The sequence below is a fragment of the Cucurbita maxima genome, unplaced genomic scaffold (genome assembly GCF_002738345.1).
Source record: "Cucurbita maxima cultivar Rimu unplaced genomic scaffold, Cmax_1.0 Cma_Scf00004, whole genome shotgun sequence".
NCBI classification, from domain to species: domain Eukaryota; kingdom Viridiplantae; phylum Streptophyta; class Magnoliopsida; order Cucurbitales; family Cucurbitaceae; genus Cucurbita; species Cucurbita maxima.
The window spans coordinates 2,438,685-2,456,608 of record NW_019272020.1 but is presented as its reverse complement, the minus strand read 5'-3'; the positions used below and the strand labels follow the sequence as shown (position 1 = coordinate 2,456,608).

Below are 17,924 nucleotides of genomic sequence, written 5' to 3'. Positions count from 1 at the left end.
CACGTCGATTGGAGAGAAAAACAAGTGTCAATGAGAATACTGGGCCTTGAAAGTGGGTACATTGTGAGATATCACATTGATTGGGGAAGGAAACTAAATATCATTTATAAGGGTGTGGAAACCAGTAGATTGTGAGATCACACCTCAATTAGAGAAGGGAACTAAGCATCTTTTACAAAGACATGAAAACTTCTCTCTAATAAACGTATTTTAAAAATCTTGAGGGAAAGTTCGAAAGAAAAAACCTTTTTGATGAGAAAAAATGTAGTATTTCTCAACGTCATTCGAATTAAAATTAGCATGACATCCAAATATAAAATTTGAAGAGATTTGAAGACACATGCAGGGCACTTAGGAAAGTATTGGACAATAAAATTTGAGTGTGATTTAGTACATTCATAGGGCCGCCATTTACTTTGCCTTTGTTGTAATATAATGTCATTAAATACCTCTCTGAGCTTGTGTTCTCGCTAACTGTGTGTCCGTATGGTATAAAAAAATGGGCAAGTTGGGTCCTAAAAGGTACCCTTTTTAGCGTTTAATACTAAGAACACCACAGTGGATGCATCCATAGAATATCAAAAAGAAATGGGACGACAGCAAAACAGCAAGGCAGCCACTTTCCCTAAGCCTCGGAACTCCCTCTCATCTCTCCTCTCTCTTTGACCTTTTTATTTTACCTTAATTTTGGGTAACCGCCACAGAATCTGCTTTCTTTGTTTTACTTTTTGTGTCTCTACTAATCATCATGCACCTCGCATGCACTTCCATTTTAAGCTCATTAAATTTTGTATTACTTTGCTAGGCTGCACCCATATACTTAATATTTCATATATTAAAACCTCTACGCATCAAGTTAGGTTTGTGTCCCTTCTCAATAATTCAATGGGATTGTCACTTTTATAATCATTCTTTTTTAAAAGAAAAAAATTGAATTTTTTTCTCTTTTCAGCATCAGTCAATCGATGAACTGAAATGGGCAGGCATCATTCAGTCATTTAATTGAATTGATGGAAAACCCTTTTCTCTTTTTTTTGCGAGCTTCATTCTTCTTCAAGATTTTGGACAGTGGGGAACTCTGATTTGATTGCACTTCAATGAATCCAGGACAGTCTTAATATATCATTAAAAAGAAAAATTAAAATATTACTTACTGTCGGTGAGCTTATGATATCTTTTTTTTTTTAAATTAAGAGTAAATTCCAGTATCCCAACGAGGATTCTTAAAAAGTGGTGAGACCCATTAACAAAGATCCAAAGTAAAAGAAGTCCATTCGTGAAGGTAGCCTTTTGCTCAAAATAAAATTGTTAGAACTATTATTTTATGAACAAAATCAGATTTTGTGTGGCTTGTAGATTTAAAATTAGCAAAACGAAAATTTAGAAACGGGGAGTCTAAAATAGTCGAACCAAATGAACGGCAGAAATTTGATGGAGAAGATAGTGGGAATGTTGTTGGGAGTGGTAGAGGGTGCATGTGGAATAGTGGGAAGGACACTTTGAAATATATCAAAAACCACAAACCCAGAATATAGCCCTATACCTCTTTCAAAGGTTAAAACAGACCCGAGGTCCTCTTTGCAAGCTTAACATGTTCGAGTTTAAAATGCTATCTAGTTTCCACACTCTTATAAGAAATGTTTCATTCTCCTCTTCAATCGATATGAGACCTCGCAATCCATCCTCTTGAGGGCCTGACACGTGTTATCGTCAGCCTCACAGCTTTAAAACACATTTGTTAGGGAGAGGTTTCCACACGTTATACAATATGCTTCGTTTTCCCCTCCAATCGATGTGGGACCTTAGAGGTTCTAAACCTTTGAAAATATTTGTAATCACACCTATAGGCTACCTACCCATAATATATTTTAATAACATTACATTATTTATTAAAAAAGCGTACCAAAAAAGTGAGGAAGATAGGCCACCAACGAATATCGTCCTGAAAATTACCTGTACTATCAGCGGTAGGCTAAAGTGATGCATATTTATTATTAATTGTTGAAGGGTTGCTCTTAAACACTTAATATACTTATTTGTTTATTTATGCAACAAACCCATGTATATATATAGAAGCTTAGGTTCAAAGCTTCCTCAGTACACACAAAATAGATATCATTTCAACTTCAAAAAAAAAAAGCTTCTTCTTCTTCTTCTTCTTCTTCATATTCTCTTTTGTTTCTCTCCGAATATATATGCAAATGATGAACACAAGTCGAAGGCTCTCTGGGGTCTGCGTCTTCATTCTTGTTTTGGTTTCATGTTTAAGCCACGAGGGTGTTCACGTAGTAGAATGCCGGCATCTCAAGTCCTCTACATGCAAACAATGCCCCAAATTGGTCAATCCCGCCGGCGATGTGGGTTTTGCCGGAAATCGTCAACAATTTAAGTCCAGCAAAGCAGAAGTACCTCTTGACTTCCGTCCCACGACGCCTGGGCACAGTCCTGGAGTTGGCCACCGTATCAACAATTGAACCAGCTTCTGTTTCAGCTTTTGTTTTTCTTCCTTCGCTTGTAATCTGTTCAGTCGGTGGTCGCTTTCTTCATTAAAAACCAACCCAAAGAAGAAAAAAACCCCAAAAATTGGTAATAAATCTCAAAGCATTACGAGAATCAAACGCAAATGTGAACCCTCCAATACATTCGTTTAACACTGCCCATTCTTTTCAGTGTTGACTTAAATTTGAATCATGATGTTTTAATACGCGAATTAGTAGGATCGTGTAATGAATGAACACCCTTGTTGGTAATCAAAACAAATTAAAGCTAGCTTTTTTTTTTTTTATTGAATAGTGGCCGTTAAATTAGTTGAAGTAATTAAGCACACCGCCAACAACACTAATCTTATCTCTTTAATTTACATAAATATATAAACATATATTTCTCTTGGAACAACATGAGACTATATTTCTGAAAAGATGCTTAATAAATTTCATTTCATGGAACAACAATGGTATCGGCCCCACCAAACAAAACAGCGCTTGTGAAATTTTATCGCAAAACTTTGCAAGTTGAAGCATGTGCTCTGTTTTATTCAGGGTATATTGTGCCGTGTCTTACAATGTTTGTTTATACGATGTCATTTTCTCTAACGACTATTTAAAATGTTCGATCTTTTCATGAGCACGAGATGATCACATCTCCAAATGTGGCGATATCACAGTCTACAAGCCGAGTCACGAAATCAAAAGTGCAAACATTCCAACGCCATTAATCAAGAAATTCGAGTGTAACAGCCTAAGTCCAACGTTAGTAGATATTATTCGTTTTGGTCCGTTAAGTTTCACCGTTAGCCTTACGGTTTTAAAACCTACTGAGGAGAGGTTTCCACACTTTTATAAAAAAAAATTTGTTACCCTCTTTAACCGACGTGGGATCTCACATCAAGTGATAGACAAAGGAGTTGAGTTGGTTTGTGACTTAAGGTCAATCGTTTGCGCAAGCATATAAAAAGACAGTGTTTTTTTTTCTGACTTAAACATATCAAATCTCAAATGATTGGATATATCATAATGTTTTGATTCTTTTGTTCACTCAATGTGTACTATTGTCCATCCGTCCAAGTAATGCTGAGATTCCATTATTATTCTACAACCAAACTGGATGGGCTAACTTAAAGTAACGTTGAGATTCCAAGCCCATTAATACTAAGGAGGCCCAAGCCCAAGGCTTCATTAACATTATAAATTTTCAAATTCTAATTAATTGTTTCAACTAACTCTAAATAAATAAAATTTATTTTTATTATGAATTATGGTCCTTTTTATCAACTTCAAATATACATTTACATACAAGTTAATTAGTCTAAATCAAATTTGACGCTTTTCAATTAATAGCCAAAGAAAAAGAAGCTTTGAATACTTAATTACCCTAAACCTAAGTTTGCTTAAGGATGAAGATTTGTATTAGATAAATCATGAAAATTGATTTTACAATTTTATAATTTTAAAAATTTATAATTTAATTTAGAGAATTTCTTAATTTGAATTCAATGAATTTCAAATAACGCTTCGACTCATTAATAAACTATTATAATAGAGAAGATATTCAAAAAATGTGAGCACTTGTAACAATGATAGCATATATCGACTTTAGTGACGAGTCTAAAGTCAAAATATTAGACTAATTTTCTTTTTTTCGAGAATATCAAAATACATAAGGTTACTTTTAGCATTGAAATTGGAAATAAATATTTAATTCTCCAATGAAACAAAGTTTTCTAGGGAAGTGAATTATTTGAAGGAAGTGTAATTAAACTTGATTTTGACTTTTATTATATAAAAATCTAACTTATTTTCGTACCTAATCTTATAAATTATTGATATTTTTTAATCCACCATTTAAATCGCGACATGTGGCAAGCAAATATATATATATAACAATACGAAGTTTTAATTAAAGATTTATAATTAATATTAAAAGAATTGGAGACATCACGGGAGGATGTTTAGTTCAACTTTTTACAATATTTTTAATTTTTATAAACTTATTGAAATATTTCAACTCATATATATATATATAACAAATTCTGGGAGGCTGCGTGAAAGGTGTCGTGATCAAGACACTGCAACTTGATGTCTTCAAAGGTTAGGTTAATGAAGCTCAGCTACTAATGTAATTAAGTAACCTACATTGATTGATACATTTGGTTAACAATGTTTTTTTTTTTTTTTGTTATAATCTTTTGGTTGTATCTCGTTTTTAACCGGCATATATTATCTTATTCTGTCTTTTTAGTTTCCCTCAAAATTTTTGAAATGTGTATTTTAGAGTTAACGAAACTCATACTCATCCATATACTTTTGTAATAGCTTAAGTTCATTGCTAACCTATATTGTTTATATTAGTTCTTTATGTATTATCGTCAACTTCATGATTTTAAAATATGTCTACTGAAAAAAAGTTTCCACACTCTTATAAGTAATAATTCACCTTCTTGGGAGCTGAGCACCCTTGCTAACACGTTGTCCCGTGTTTAGCTCTGATATAATTTGTAACCATCCAAATTTAATTTAGATCACTAAGGCTGATTATAAATTTAGGAGACGATTAATAATTATATTGGGATTGAGAAATTGAAAAAAAATTGAATAGACGGCGGAGTCGATAGGAGGAAGAGGAGGTAGGAATAAAGGGAAAATTACAAAAAAGTACATCTGCTTTTGGGGCAGGAAATGGGTCCCACCTTCCCACAAGGCGAATAACCAAAGGACCGAGTAAGTAATTTGACTTGCTCTTTACGCTGTCGAGGAGAGTGGGGGCCACAATCAATCTCCGTCGTCCGATTACTATTTATAATCTCCACAAATACGAACAATAGAATTAGTCCCTCGAATCCAACGGTCTTGGTTGCTTCCTTAACATATATTTCTCAAAAACGATTTATGATACATTGTTCCTAAATTGCTGCTTTGCATTTCATTAGAATTAGAACACGTTGATTTTAATTTACGGGAGCTACGGAGAGAACACGTAAGCAAGGCGACAGCTGAGAGGAGTCAGTTATTAGGTGTTTTTTCCCACGTGGCATTGTATTTATTACAACAATGACCCATTCCAAGTTGGTGGAGGGAAAATTTTAGGACAAGAAGGAGCCAAATGCGTCTCACTCCCATGTGCTTTCTACAGCTTTACAAAAGTCAATTCATAATTAATGTTCAACTAATCCAATATTCATAAAAATAAATTGCAAGATCCTCCTGCTACGTACTTATACAATACACTTCTCAATTTTTAAATTATTAGTCATTAATAATTCCCATAAAATTTTCAAAAAAATTTAGTTTTTACTAATGAAATTAATTTACACTAAAAAAAAAAAAGAATTAAGTAATTGTGTGATCCGTTTAAATTTATGCAAGATATTATATTATTCTATTTATTATACTAATTAATAATAAAAGAAAGAAAATGGTAGGCTATTGGCTCAAAACATTTTAGGCGGTGCGGTGCGGGGTGGTTTTTTGGTAATTTCGGCCAACAAGGGCTATTTTTCAGTTTTTTTTTCTTTAGTTTTCGCCGGGAGCCATTCGTTTGGTGTTCTGTTTATCAGGTGTGTGCTTCTTCTGAGAAAGGACGCAGACCAGAAACCCAGCATACAATTTCGAACCAAAACCCTAAAAAGGAAACTTCCATCCATCGGAACTCAGATGGTATTTCTCTGCGCTTCTTCATGGACTTTCCAGCCCTAAATACCAGACCTCCAACTCTTCGCTCACTCCCTTTTACTCGGTAAACTTTGGTTCTTCATCATCCCATTCAGCTCACTCTTCTTCTTCTTCTTCTTCTTCTTCTTCTTCTTCTACTGCTACTGTAGCTACCACTTCTTTTTTCTTAGTTTCTTGACATCCACCTACTTGGCTTCCGATGTTTTCAGAAACTGAAAAAAATTGATTTCCAGTTATCAGTCGATTTCTTTTCCTTTTCTGGTTATGCCAATTTGGTACTGTTTTCTTGGAACGTCGTATCCGTTTTACTGGAGCTGTCGTTTTGCTATTTTTTATTTTATTTTTTCTGATTCTGAATGCTTCTCTGTGGACCTTATTCGTTCTGTGGACGTATTTTTCGTCTGGAGTTTTTTCCGAGCTTAAATGATGGTTTGGGTGATAAGTTGGCTTGGTGGTTTTAGCTCGGATTGTTTTTTGTTACTTCTTCCTGTTTCTACTGGTGTTAATTGTTTTTTTTTTTTTTTGGGGCTATTCATTTCTTAAAGTATAGTCTAAACAAAACTATTCATGATTCAAATTTGAACCGTCTCCATGATACTCGGAATCAAATCATCCAATGTTTATCGATATTTGTTGCATTTAGACATTATTTAATCTAGTTTTTATTAACTTGAAGAAATAAAATCAAGGTGATCCGATTTTATTGGTGATTATAGTGCGGTTGGATATTGTTAACCGTCATGTTCGAAAGCGGTAATCTTGGACATGCATAGACAATTTCCCTTTTAACTCTTTTGTATGCACTCCTCAACGCTTGCAAGCAGCTGGTCTACATGGCATCGTTTGACTGGTGAGAATGGCGGGAGGAAACTTTGACGAGAAAAGTAGAGAAACGAAGAACCATCTGACTGTAGCTTTTCAGTTCATGGTGTCTGATATTCGTTGTTAACCAACTTTCCTGCACTCTGCGTAGGTTGGACTGAACAAAATTTTGTGAATGACTGGAATATACCCTTTTGGTTTATTCAGGGGACTGTTTCATCCAGACTTTGCCAGGGCAATCATTTATATATTAGTTCTGTTATGTGCCTTTTTTCACCATGCTGCATGTGGACCGTGCTTCACTTCTGACCTGCAACCTGTATCAAATGAAGACTCTGGACATTTCATGAATGACCCTGCCTATGGCATCCATAGCACCCTTCCTGCAGATATTAGCTCGGGCAGCAATCCAACATCCCGCCTAAGTTTTGAAAGTGTTTGTACTGACAGTCGTTTATTCTGCTTTCCTTCAACGGTACTTGAATTTTCATTTAATAAGAAAGGGATAGATGTAGAAGCGTCTTTGGGTCTGTTTGGTGGTTCATCACCACCCGTTGGATCAACTCAAAATGACAAATTGGCTGCCTACAAAAGCCAGTCATCAGATTATGGCATGTTTGAGTTATTTGAAGGTGGGATAGTTTCATGTTCTTTAAACTCGGGACAGGGTGTTAGTGAGCTGTCTTCCATACAAAAATATGATAGCACTAGTAAATTTGATCTTTCCACATGTAGAGGGGATCATCATTGTCGGAAAAGCCCAAGTTCTGCACTAAAGATAAAGCTTGATGTTACGAATTCAGATTTATCAGACAGTTCTATATCTCCCCTTGTAGATATTAGTCCTACTGAGTTGGACTGGGAACATAAATTTTTATACTTACCTTCTTTAGCTTCATTAACTGTGACAAATATATGCAACCGAAGTGTTCTACGCATCTATGAACCATTCAGCACTGACTCACAGTTCTACTCTTGCAATTTTAGTGAGGCTGTTTTAGGACCTGGTGAAGCAGTTTCTATTTACTTTGTTTTCTACCCAAAATATTTGGGCTTGTCCTCTGGCCATCTGATTTTGCAGACAAGTTTTGGTGGTTTGTTGGTCCCGGCTAAAGGCTTTGCCATTCAGTCACCTTATGGAATCCAGCCTTTGTTAAGCCTAAATATACACTCAAGTGGGAGATGGACTAAAAATTTGTCTTTATTCAATCCCTATGATGATGTGCTCTATGTTGAGGAATTAACAGGATGGATATCAGTTTTGAAAGAGGATAAATGTTATCATACTGAAGTAGTTTGTAGAGTAGATAGATATCAGGTATTTGAAGAGCCAAAGCCGTCAATTGTCAAAGAAGGCTTGGTTGTCCAACTTGGTCATATAGGTTCACCATCGTTTTCTATGAGGCCCTACAAACAGTGGAAGATAGAACCTCTCAGCAATGAAAATATTATAGAAGTGGACTTGTCATTTGAATATGGCGGGACAATCATTGGCACATTTTGGCTGCAGTTATTAAGGCCTTCTCAGGATAAGCCTGATGTAGTAGCGGTCCCTTTTGAAGCTCAACTTGAAGGAGGATCAACTCATGCTGATCATAAAGGGTCTGTATTTGCATCTTTTGAGCCTTTACTGTACCATGGAAATGTTTTTGTTGCCATTGCACTTAAGAACAGCGCTTCTCACTTGCTTAGTGTTCTTAAGATTATTGAAGTGGCCGAAAGCAAGGTTTTTGAGTTCAAAAGCTTAGAAGGCTTGCTACTTTTTCCTGGAACTGTCACACAAGTTGCTCTGATTACCTGTAATGAACAACATGCTGACGTCGACAAAGCCTCACCTGAAATTTTCAATATGTATAGCAAATGTAAATTACTCATGTTGACAAATGAGTCAACTAGTTCTCATATTGAAGTTCCTTGCAACGATATATTCCTTCTATGTTCAGAATATTGGAAGTACTCTTTCATGGAATACGGAAAGCAAAATGAACACTTCTCATCTGGTAATGTAAGAGCGGGGTCTTTGGCCAATCATGTGCAGTTACAGTCAGAAATCAAGGTATACATTTTTTTATATTAAATTTATAAATATTATAATTTGTATGCAGGGAGTTTGTTGTCACTCATTTAAGAATAAACTTTATTTCTTACAACCATGCATTTTTCATGCTTATCTAATAGTATAGTTGCTGCTATGACTACTATTTACTTGTGTATATTTGTGGGCATTCCATATTTAAAATCTTGAGCATTTATTTTCGAGTTCATGAAATGTTTTTGCAATTAATTTGTGTTGAAGTTTCTTACTCTTTTATTTTTTAAATTGGCTGAATATATTTATTACAAACCCCTTCCTTCTCATATCACATGCTTTCTGATTGACTGTGCACCTCATCAACTTAGTGTCAGGGTTTTTGCAGATTCAACCGATTTCCACGGCAGTAATCTGGTTTTTCGATCTTATTTTATCCTTGTATGCAGCTTATAATGGGAGTCAATTATGAAGCTTGGTAGTCAGGAGCTACTTAGGACTTAGATCTTGAGAAGCAAATGATAATAGGATTATATGTTCATGCTTTTTTTTTTTTTAAAATCATTGTTGTTGAGAGCATGACAGCTTGAGATATTGTTCTGTCCTGCGTCCCCTTCCACACCTTTTATACATTCATGCATTAATTGTATGTACTTGCATAGTTAACTCTTCATTTGGTAATATGCAAAATGATCAAGATTCTTCTTTATATTGAAGGCTGTGGCGGGAGCAGAAGCAGATGAATTGGTTCTTGAAAATTGGGCTTCTATGGGAACCAGAAGGTCCATGTCTGTGCTTGATGAGCACGATGTATTTTTTCCCATGGTTGAGGTTGGAAGTCATTCTAATAAGTGGATTACTGTGAAAAATCCAAGCAAGTGGCCAGTTGTAATGCAGCTAATCATTAATTCAGGTGAAATTATTGATGAATGCAAAGACCCCGAAGAATTTATCCACCTGCCATCTGGTAGTTTGATTCACAATGACTCTACTATGCCAAAGAAATATGGATTTTCACTAGCAGAGGATGCAATTACAGAGGCGTATGTTCATCCTTATGGTGATGTGCTTTTTGGGCCTATACTTTTCTATCCTTCTGGTCGATGTCACTGGAGAAGTTCAGTTTTGATTAGAAATAATCTATCTGGTGTGGAGTGGCTGTCAATGAGAGGATATGGGGGTTCATCTTCTCTGCTTCTTCTCGAGGGTTCAAAGCCTGTTATCAGTATAGAGTTTGAGCTTGAATCCCCAATTTTGCTCAACATCTCCCCTTCAGAAAGGTCAGTCCACAAGGAAGAGATTAGCCATGCCTGTACATTGCCATTATTGAAAGAGTTCTATGCCAAGAACACTGGTGACTTGCCATTGGAATTCAAGAAGATTAAAATATCAGGTACAGAATGTGCATTAGATGGTTTCTTAGTACATAATTGTAAATATTTTGCGCTTGAACCTGGGGAGTCAAAAAAACTTACGATATCATACCAGACTGATCTTTCTGCTTCTGTGGTTTATAGAGATCTTGAGCTGGCCTTAGCTACTGGTATACTTGTAATACCCATGAAGGCCAGTCTACCCATCTATATGCTCGATAATTGCAGAAAATCAGTCCTGTGGACACGACTGAAGAAATTCTCCTTCGCTGTTCTCCTAATTTCTTCTGTAATGTTCTTGTTATTTTGTTGGATTTTTCCACACATGATATCCTTGAGCTCTCTGGATTTCTTATACAAGAATGAGATCAAGCATATATCGAGTTCTACAAGGAGTGTGGAGAAGGCTTGTTCTGTACATCACAATGAGAAAAGAAGTCAATTCTCAGATGTTTGGTCTGTTTTTGAAGGGAAAGGAGCACCAGAATCCTCCCTGCAGTCAAAATCTCTAGTAATTGAGAATTCTGACGCTGTGGAAGCATCTCAACCAAATTACCTCACGGTGAAAACTGGGAAGGAAAGGGGGAGGCGGCGAAAGAAGAAAAAGGGAGGTGCCATGAACTTAGCTGGTCTGTTTGAAGTTTCCAGTAGTCAAAGTGGTAACTCTACACCTTCGTCCCCTTTGTCTCCCACTGCGTCTAGTACACCAAAACGTAGATGGCCTATGTCTCCTGATGTGAACCAGTCCATTGAGGCGAGTAGTCTCTTTGATCGGGTGATTGATGAAACCCAATGTCACAAGGCACAAACATCTAAACCTACTTCTGTCATGAGTTCGCCAAAACCTGAAGTTAGTGTGAAGAATTGCATTGACAGCTTGGTTTCATCTTCCAAGGAAACTCCTTCGGAGTCGAGAAAGAGTTGCAGTAAACCAATTTTGCTGCCTTCAGCCACTTTTCCTTCTGCTGGCAGGCCTGCACCAAATGTCATATGCTCTCCTCTCGCTGCTTCAGCCTCCAAAATTGATCTGCAAGCTCGAGCTCCTGGCTCTAAACTATTCAACCAAAAAGCTTCTTTAGAAGGGGAAGGTAAGTCTGGAATTCAGGATAAATATAAATATGATATCTGGGGTGATCACTTTTCTGGACTTCATTTGATTAAGAAATCAAAAGATGTCCTTCCCATGATCCCCAGTGCCATAGAAAAGGACTCTGATAGCTTTTTTGAAACGAGTCCTCAAACTCTCATTGCTAAATCCCAGCCAACGTCTGTAAGTTCTTATTTTCAGTATCCTCAAGTTTAATCGATTAATACCAAAAAAAAAAAAAAAAAAAAAAAAAAAAAAAAAAAAAAAAAAAAAAAAAAAAAAAAAAAAAAAAAAAAAAAAAAAAAAAAGTCCTGATTTTATGCGGCTTTTTAAAAATACTTTTCCTGGCAATTTGGTTTCAGTTTTTCCAAACATAACCTAGTTGAAGATGAACAGCGTTGCTGGCTTCATCAACATTGCACTCAGTTTCATTATCTATTATAGGATGACAAAACTTCTGGCAGGGGTGGGTGGAGACTGATTCTTTGTTGGGTTGGAGAACTTTCAGTATGAATGGGGATATCCTTATTAGAACTTCTGCTTAACTATTAGTTGTGTTGGGAACCAACTACTATGTTGCATTTGTAGTTTCGAAGAAGAACCATTAATGGATAATCAGTAAAGGTTAGCACAATCCAAGTGTTTGTTTCTTCCAAATAACCAACTCTTGGGTTGGTGATAAATAATGGGATTTCTGATGACAGCCAAAATGCAATGATACTACATGCTTGAGCTTCATCTAGGACAGCAGTGTCGTGTTGAGCGTTGAAACTCCATTGGCAAAGCGAGAAAGCGACCAGTGAGAAGAGGCGATGCCCCTCAGAAATTAGAAGATAAAAGTGGGAGCTTTTTGCATTGCATTTACTCTGAATTTCAATAGAAAAAAAAAAAGAAAAAGAGGGTAAAGCATGGAAGGACCATTTGTAATTTTGTTTGCCTGAGAGACCCAACGAAAGCGAAGTGACTGTGCAAACCCAATCTTCCATTCGCATTTAAGCCCTTCCATTTCTGCTAAATTCTGGAACCCTTCAACCTTTGTTCGTCCAATGTGCTTGTACAAGTTGGGTCTTGTGGGTGGGCCCATTTAATAGAATGGTCCAGTTGTGCCTACTGGACCACAGGTACAGCCAGTCAGCCAGCCCATAGACAGGGCCTGGGTCCATGATGGCTATCTTTAACTTCCTCTGGTTACTACAAGGCTACATGTGTAGCAATAATGAATGGTTACTCTCTAATTCATACGACAAAAAGTACCAACTTCCATTTTGTGTATTTCTGTTCTTTTGGATCTTCATTTAGGTTTCCATGCATGTCAGTGATCAGGACTCAGGACTCTGGAGAAGGCTACCAGCTACCATCATCCAACGCTCCCTTCTCCATGCCCCCACTTATAACTTTGTACCATTGAATGTAAGAGATAAATACTACAAAATTACTTTGAATTTTCAAGTATGGAGGCGAGATTTTAACCTTTTTCACGTTATTCGAACGAAGTACACGCAAGAAAGAACGATACATATTTGCCTGAATAAAAGAAAATGGAGGGCTTAAAAAAGTGTTTTTAGAATTGGGGCATACGCATAAATGCTCTGATAATGTGCTTGCTTCAGACTTTGGCATTACTTCTCACTTTGGTTCCATTCACAACCAAGCATAATGTGCTTTCTTTTAATTCTTCTCAATTTTCTTTTCCATACATTAATAGGGGACCAGTGGCTTTCTTTTTTCTTTTTTATTAAAAAAAAGATAGCTTTGATCTAACTGGATCACATATATATCTTTAAATTGCAATATTTTGTAAGAAAAAGAAAAAGAAAAAGAAAAAGAATAGGAGAAGGGAATCGTTTATATTTTTAGAGTTGGACATAGAACTATGTTTTTTTTTTTTTTTTTTGACAATTTAATAACTTGAAAACAATTTAAGATGGTTAATTAGTACGCAGACGGCTGTCTCTTCTTTGCTTCCTTGTTTTAATTATATTTTATTAAGCTAATCATCTTTTATGTTTTTTTATTCAAATTTGAACTGAGTTATCATCATATACGAAAAACTATATTGTGCAACATGCGAGTCATTTATGCAACAACATGAAACATGAACTAGAGCATGAAAAAAAGATGAAACATTTTTGATTGAATCTATTATAATCTCATTGGTTAGACACCTACTGATTTATACTGATTTAGACCATGATGATAGTGAATTCACATAGACTTTTTCTTTTCACAGTTTTTGGAACCTAGAAATCAAAAGCAGACATTTCAAACTTTAAAAAAAAGCTAAAGGAATGGAAGATAGAAGAAGTGATATGTCCTATAAATAATTTAAAACCAAAAGGGACGATGTAAGCTTTGTTTGTGAACAGTGTGGATGCAGCTCGTGGCTGGGCCTCCTCCAACCAAAAAGCATATTGATGAACTAAGATAAAAGACAGACAATGATATGGTAATTAAAAAGCTTAGGAAATAGAATGTGATGAGCAATAATTCCAAATAAAAACAGAGAGAGAAGGAGATTAAAAGGGGTTTAAGTTTAACTCAAAAAGATGATATTTTTATTCAGAGTTTACTGCAAACAGAGCCTCTCTCTCTCTCTCTCTCTCTCTCTCTTTCCTCTGCCTTGGGACACCAAAAGCGCTTCGGACAATCCCTGCTTTGTCACTCGCTGTGCGCCAAACGCCTTCCGACAATTCTCTCTCTATCTCTCTCTTTCATTGGCACAAAAAAGCTTATATATTCACAGCAAGGAAAAAAAGATGCTTTGCCCTGCAACAATTGCTAGTCTGAAGTTCTGTGTAATGCCACGCTCTCTCTCTCTCTCTCTCTCTCTTAGTTTGCTTATGGCTTACTTCTGGACTATATATATATATATATATTATGAAACCCATGTTATATTTTACATTATTTTTTGTTTCAAGATTTGGGTTTTGCCCAATTGTTTATTGCTATGATTTGCATATGGGTTTTGTGTTGTGTTGTGTTGTGTTGTGTTGCCTCTCTGCAATCTCTCTTCTTGGAAGGCGCCTTTTTCAGCTCCAAACCTCGTCGTTTTGTGTATCTTCATCTGCCGGCCTTTTACTGCTTTCTCCCTTCACTCTCTTCGAGATTCATACACCCACCATTGCTTTTTTAAAACGCACACTTGTTCGATTTCTGGGTCCTCTGCTTTTGAGTTTCCCGCTCTATACTTTGTACATAAGCGCTCTCTTTCGGGTTTTACTGTTTTGATCCATTTCGGCTTCTGTTTCTTTTTCTTTTTGTTTTTGGGTTGTGGCAATATTGATTTTTGGTGGAATTCCTTCTCTTTTCCCAGCAAAAGTAAAAGATGAATGCCAGAGTCCGCGACAGCATTCAAACCGTCAAAACTCTTAATCATGACAAGGTGAATTTAGTTATTAAATTGCTTTCTGGTCTGCATTTCGATTTGTGTGGTTTTAGGCACATTATGTTCATTCTGAAATGATTGCCGTTCTTGTTCTTTCTAATGCACATTATGTTCATATTCTTTTGTGATCGCGTTTCCTTTGCTGAATTTGTATAGAAGGTGAAGAAGTTAGAGAGGAACAAGACGATGGGGAATGACAAATCTGGGAGTACCATAAATCGCCGCAAATTAAACAGAGAACGAAAAATAGCATTGCTACAAGATGTAATTATGTCCTTCTCCAGCTGCCATTTTAGGGATAAATGCCTGTGTTTTTTGTCTTTGATGGTTTAGTTATTTTGAAATTTTCAGGTTGATAAGCTGAAGAAGAAGCTGAGACATGAAGAGAATGTTCATAAGGCATTAGAAAGAGCATTTACTAGACCCCTAGGAGCCCTCCCTCGTCTTCCTCCATATCTCCCTCCTTATGTTAGTAAAACCTGCCAATTTCAGATATTACATCCTTTATCTCTCTTCTTCATACAAAGAATCGAAAAGGGTTGGATTCAAATCACTTCAATTTTTAAAATTCCTGTTTTTCCTCCCTTGTTGCAGATACTAGAACTTCTAGCTGAAGTAGCTGTTCTAGAGGAAGAGGTTGTAAGGCTAGAAGAACAGGTTGTGAATTTCAGACAAGGACTCTATCAGGAAGCTGTATATGTATCATCTTCCTCAAGGAATTCAGACAATTCCATAGACACAATGGAGCCTGTCTCGACAAGAGTCTCGAAGCATCGGAGAACGAAGTCATATTGCCAAAATGAGTTCAATTCTGCAAACTCAACAGCCAGGCTGCAGCCTTCACTGGCCAGATGTTCTTCAAGTCGAAAGCTATCGACGAACGACAACTTCTTCGATCGTAATGGTAACTGTTCTAACAGGTTCGCCAATGGGAAACAAGTTCCCGGGAAATCGAGTTCGTTTTTGTTTCTTCCAGAAGATGGGCTGGGAAAAGAGAATCAGTCATATACAAATACTGTGAAAAAAAGGCCATCTCCAGAAAAGAAAGTTGATAGAATTATAAGCCCACTGAAGAAGTCTCCTTTGAAATCTCAGGTTTTTGCTTGTTACCATATTGAATTATCTTCACCTGAACAAATTTCAAATTACTCATTAACTTCCTTCTAATGTTCCAGCTGGAGTTTAGACTGGAACGAGAAAGAGCAAAGGACAATTCATCAAGTTTGTGTGATGATATAGAGGCTAGTAGCTCACCAAACAAAATTTCAGAGGACATTGTGAAGTGTTTATCTTCCATTTTCATAAGACTGAGTTCATCAAAAGACAAAGCTTTGGACTCATCAGATGCTCATACATCAAATGGACCAGCAGAGTTGCAAGATCCTTACGATGTCGGTTCAGATTTCAAACCGAGGGACATTGGTTCCTACAGACATCTTTGTCCAATCGAAGCTAGTTCTGTGAATTTCAACCGTTCAACTAACGCAGTTTTTGTAATTCATAGACTCAAGTAAGTTCTCTGGATGTCTTGTCTTGTCTTGTCGGAAAACTTTTGTTAGTTTTATTAACTTAATGAAGCAATTCAACAAACGTGCAGAAACTTGTTCCGAAGACTCGCCTCGGTGAACTTGGCAGGTCTTAGCCATCAGGAAAAGCTAGCTTTCTGGATCAACACCTACAATTCCTGCATGATGAATGTGAGCTACCAATGCACCATTATATGTCAGGAGGATTGCTCAATATAAAAATCTTCGTTAACTTGTTAATTAGTGGCCTTAATCAAGAAACTAATGCAGCTGCATTGTGTGACTTCAGGCATTTATAGAGCAGGGCATACCTGAGACTCATGAAAGAGTTGTAACATTGATGCAAAAGGTAATCATCTTGTTTCCACCATCAAAGACAGACCTGAATTCCATTAAGTTCTCTTAGATTCTCGACTTTAAAAGTAAGCCTAAACTCGGTCGGATTCTTGTTGTTCATCACATTCAAATTGGAAAGTTTTGTTCTATAACAGGCAACAATTGTTGTGGGAGGACACCTTCTAAATGCACTAACAATTGAGCATTTCATCTTGAGGCTTCCTTATCATCTGAAGTTCGTAAGTCTATCCTTTCCAACACCCACATTTCCCAGTATTCTTCTCAAGTCTTTCAGATTCTAAGTAATTGCTGCATTTTCGTCGATAAACCTCAGACCTGTCCAAAAGCAGTAAAGAACGACGAGATGAGAGCACGCAGTTTGTTCGGATTGGAATGTTCCGAACCCTTGATCACATTTGCACTCTGCTGTGGAAGCTGGTCGTCTCCTGCTGTAAGTATGCTACATTTACACATGGAAGTTAGTTACGATATTGTTCATCATCTTAATATAACTCCGCTGAGGATTTTACTTCGAACTCCATATAGAAAGCCTCTTACCAATAGAGATATCGTCTTTGAATCAAATATTACTGATCTATAAGTTGGTGTGAAATGAAGGTGAGAGTGTACACAGGATCTAAAGTTGAAGAGGAGTTAGAAGTAGCCAAGAGGGAGTATTTACAGGCAGCAGTTGGGATTTCAAAGACAAACAACAAGTTGATGATTCCAAAGGTCTTGGATTGGTACTTACTTGACTTCGCAAAGGATTTGGAATCACTGTTGGATTGGGTTTGCTTGCAGCTTCCAAATGAGCTGAGAATTGAAGCAGTTAAATGCGTTGAGAGGAAAGGAAGAGAGGCTGTCTCCCAATTAGTGCAAGTAATGCCATATAATTTCAGCTTCAGAATGCTGTTACACAGATGAAACATAAACCTTTTCATGTTTTGATTTGATTAGTTTTTAGGTTTGTGTTTCACTCCTCCGATCCTCAATGCTGTACGAATGTTGAATGTGTTGCTTAGTTCATATACTAAACATAGAACACACAGTTACAATACAGAATGAAGATAAGTACAATAAATATCGATTTTTGTTCTTTAAAAAATGCAATGCACAATTTAATCAGTGTATATCCATTTTCTAATTTATTAATAATTAGTTCCCAAAAACGGCTGTCTTTCCCCCCTTCTTCCCCTTTG

General features: G+C 36.5%; 2 protein-coding genes and 1 long non-coding RNA gene across 9 annotated transcripts; all 3 read left to right on the top strand.

Moving 5' to 3' along the window:
* Positions 1 to 5,968: 5,968 nt before the first annotated feature.
* Positions 5,969 to 11,711, top strand: LOC111477951. 7 transcript variants are annotated; one of them, XM_023121964.1, is made up of 4 exons: positions 5,969 to 6,231; positions 7,197 to 9,045; positions 9,736 to 10,411; positions 10,536 to 10,679. In XM_023121964.1, the coding sequence occupies exons 1-4, from the start codon at positions 6,173 to 6,175 to the stop codon at positions 10,553 to 10,555; spliced, it is 2,604 nt and encodes an 867-aa protein (XP_022977732.1). In that variant the 5' UTR covers positions 5,969 to 6,172; the 3' UTR covers positions 10,556 to 10,679. The 7 variants fall into 7 exon arrangements, with proteins under 7 accessions (XP_022977732.1, XP_022977726.1, XP_022977729.1 ...); XM_023121958.1 differs by having other exon boundaries at positions 5,973 to 6,231; positions 9,736 to 11,711; XM_023121961.1 differs by having other exon boundaries at positions 5,973 to 6,231; positions 6,884 to 9,045; positions 9,736 to 11,711.
* Positions 11,712 to 11,769: 58 nt separating this feature from the next.
* On the top strand, positions 11,770 to 12,445 carry LOC111477950. Its single transcript, XR_002717373.1, has 2 exons — positions 11,770 to 12,102; positions 12,183 to 12,445. It is a non-coding gene; the product is annotated as an uncharacterized LOC111477950 (long non-coding RNA).
* A 1,627-nt stretch (positions 12,446 to 14,072) lies between these two features.
* LOC111478055 lies at positions 14,073 to 17,825 on the top strand. Its single transcript, XM_023122134.1, has 11 exons — positions 14,073 to 14,273; positions 14,792 to 14,860; positions 15,020 to 15,127; positions 15,215 to 15,331; positions 15,458 to 15,958; positions 16,039 to 16,373; positions 16,461 to 16,560; positions 16,679 to 16,738; positions 16,881 to 16,964; positions 17,060 to 17,176; positions 17,344 to 17,825. The coding sequence occupies exons 2-11, from the start codon at positions 14,804 to 14,806 to the stop codon at positions 17,647 to 17,649; spliced, it is 1,785 nt and encodes a 594-aa protein (XP_022977902.1). The 5' UTR covers positions 14,073 to 14,273; positions 14,792 to 14,803; the 3' UTR covers positions 17,650 to 17,825.
* The last annotated feature ends 99 nt before the right edge of the window (positions 17,826 to 17,924 follow it).

Excerpts from the sequence above, each read along its gene's own strand:
- LOC111477951 (XM_023121958.1), top strand. The coding sequence starts at position 6,173 with ATGGACTTTCCAGCCCTAAATACCAGACCTCCAACTCTTCGCTCACTC. Across the intron at positions 6,232-7,196 it reads CGCTCACTCCCTTTTACTCG|GGGACTGTTTCATCCAGACT; the intron begins GTAAACTTTGGT and ends TGGTTTATTCAG. Across the intron at positions 9,046-9,735 it reads AGTTACAGTCAGAAATCAAG|GCTGTGGCGGGAGCAGAAGC; the intron begins GTATACATTTTT and ends TTTATATTGAAG.
- LOC111478055 (XM_023122134.1), top strand. The coding sequence starts at position 14,804 with ATGAATGCCAGAGTCCGCGACAGCATTCAAACCGTCAAAACTCTTAAT. Across the intron at positions 14,861-15,019 it reads AAACTCTTAATCATGACAAG|AAGGTGAAGAAGTTAGAGAG; the intron begins GTGAATTTAGTT and ends GAATTTGTATAG. Across the intron at positions 15,332-15,457 it reads CTCCATATCTCCCTCCTTAT|ATACTAGAACTTCTAGCTGA; the intron begins GTTAGTAAAACC and ends CCCTTGTTGCAG.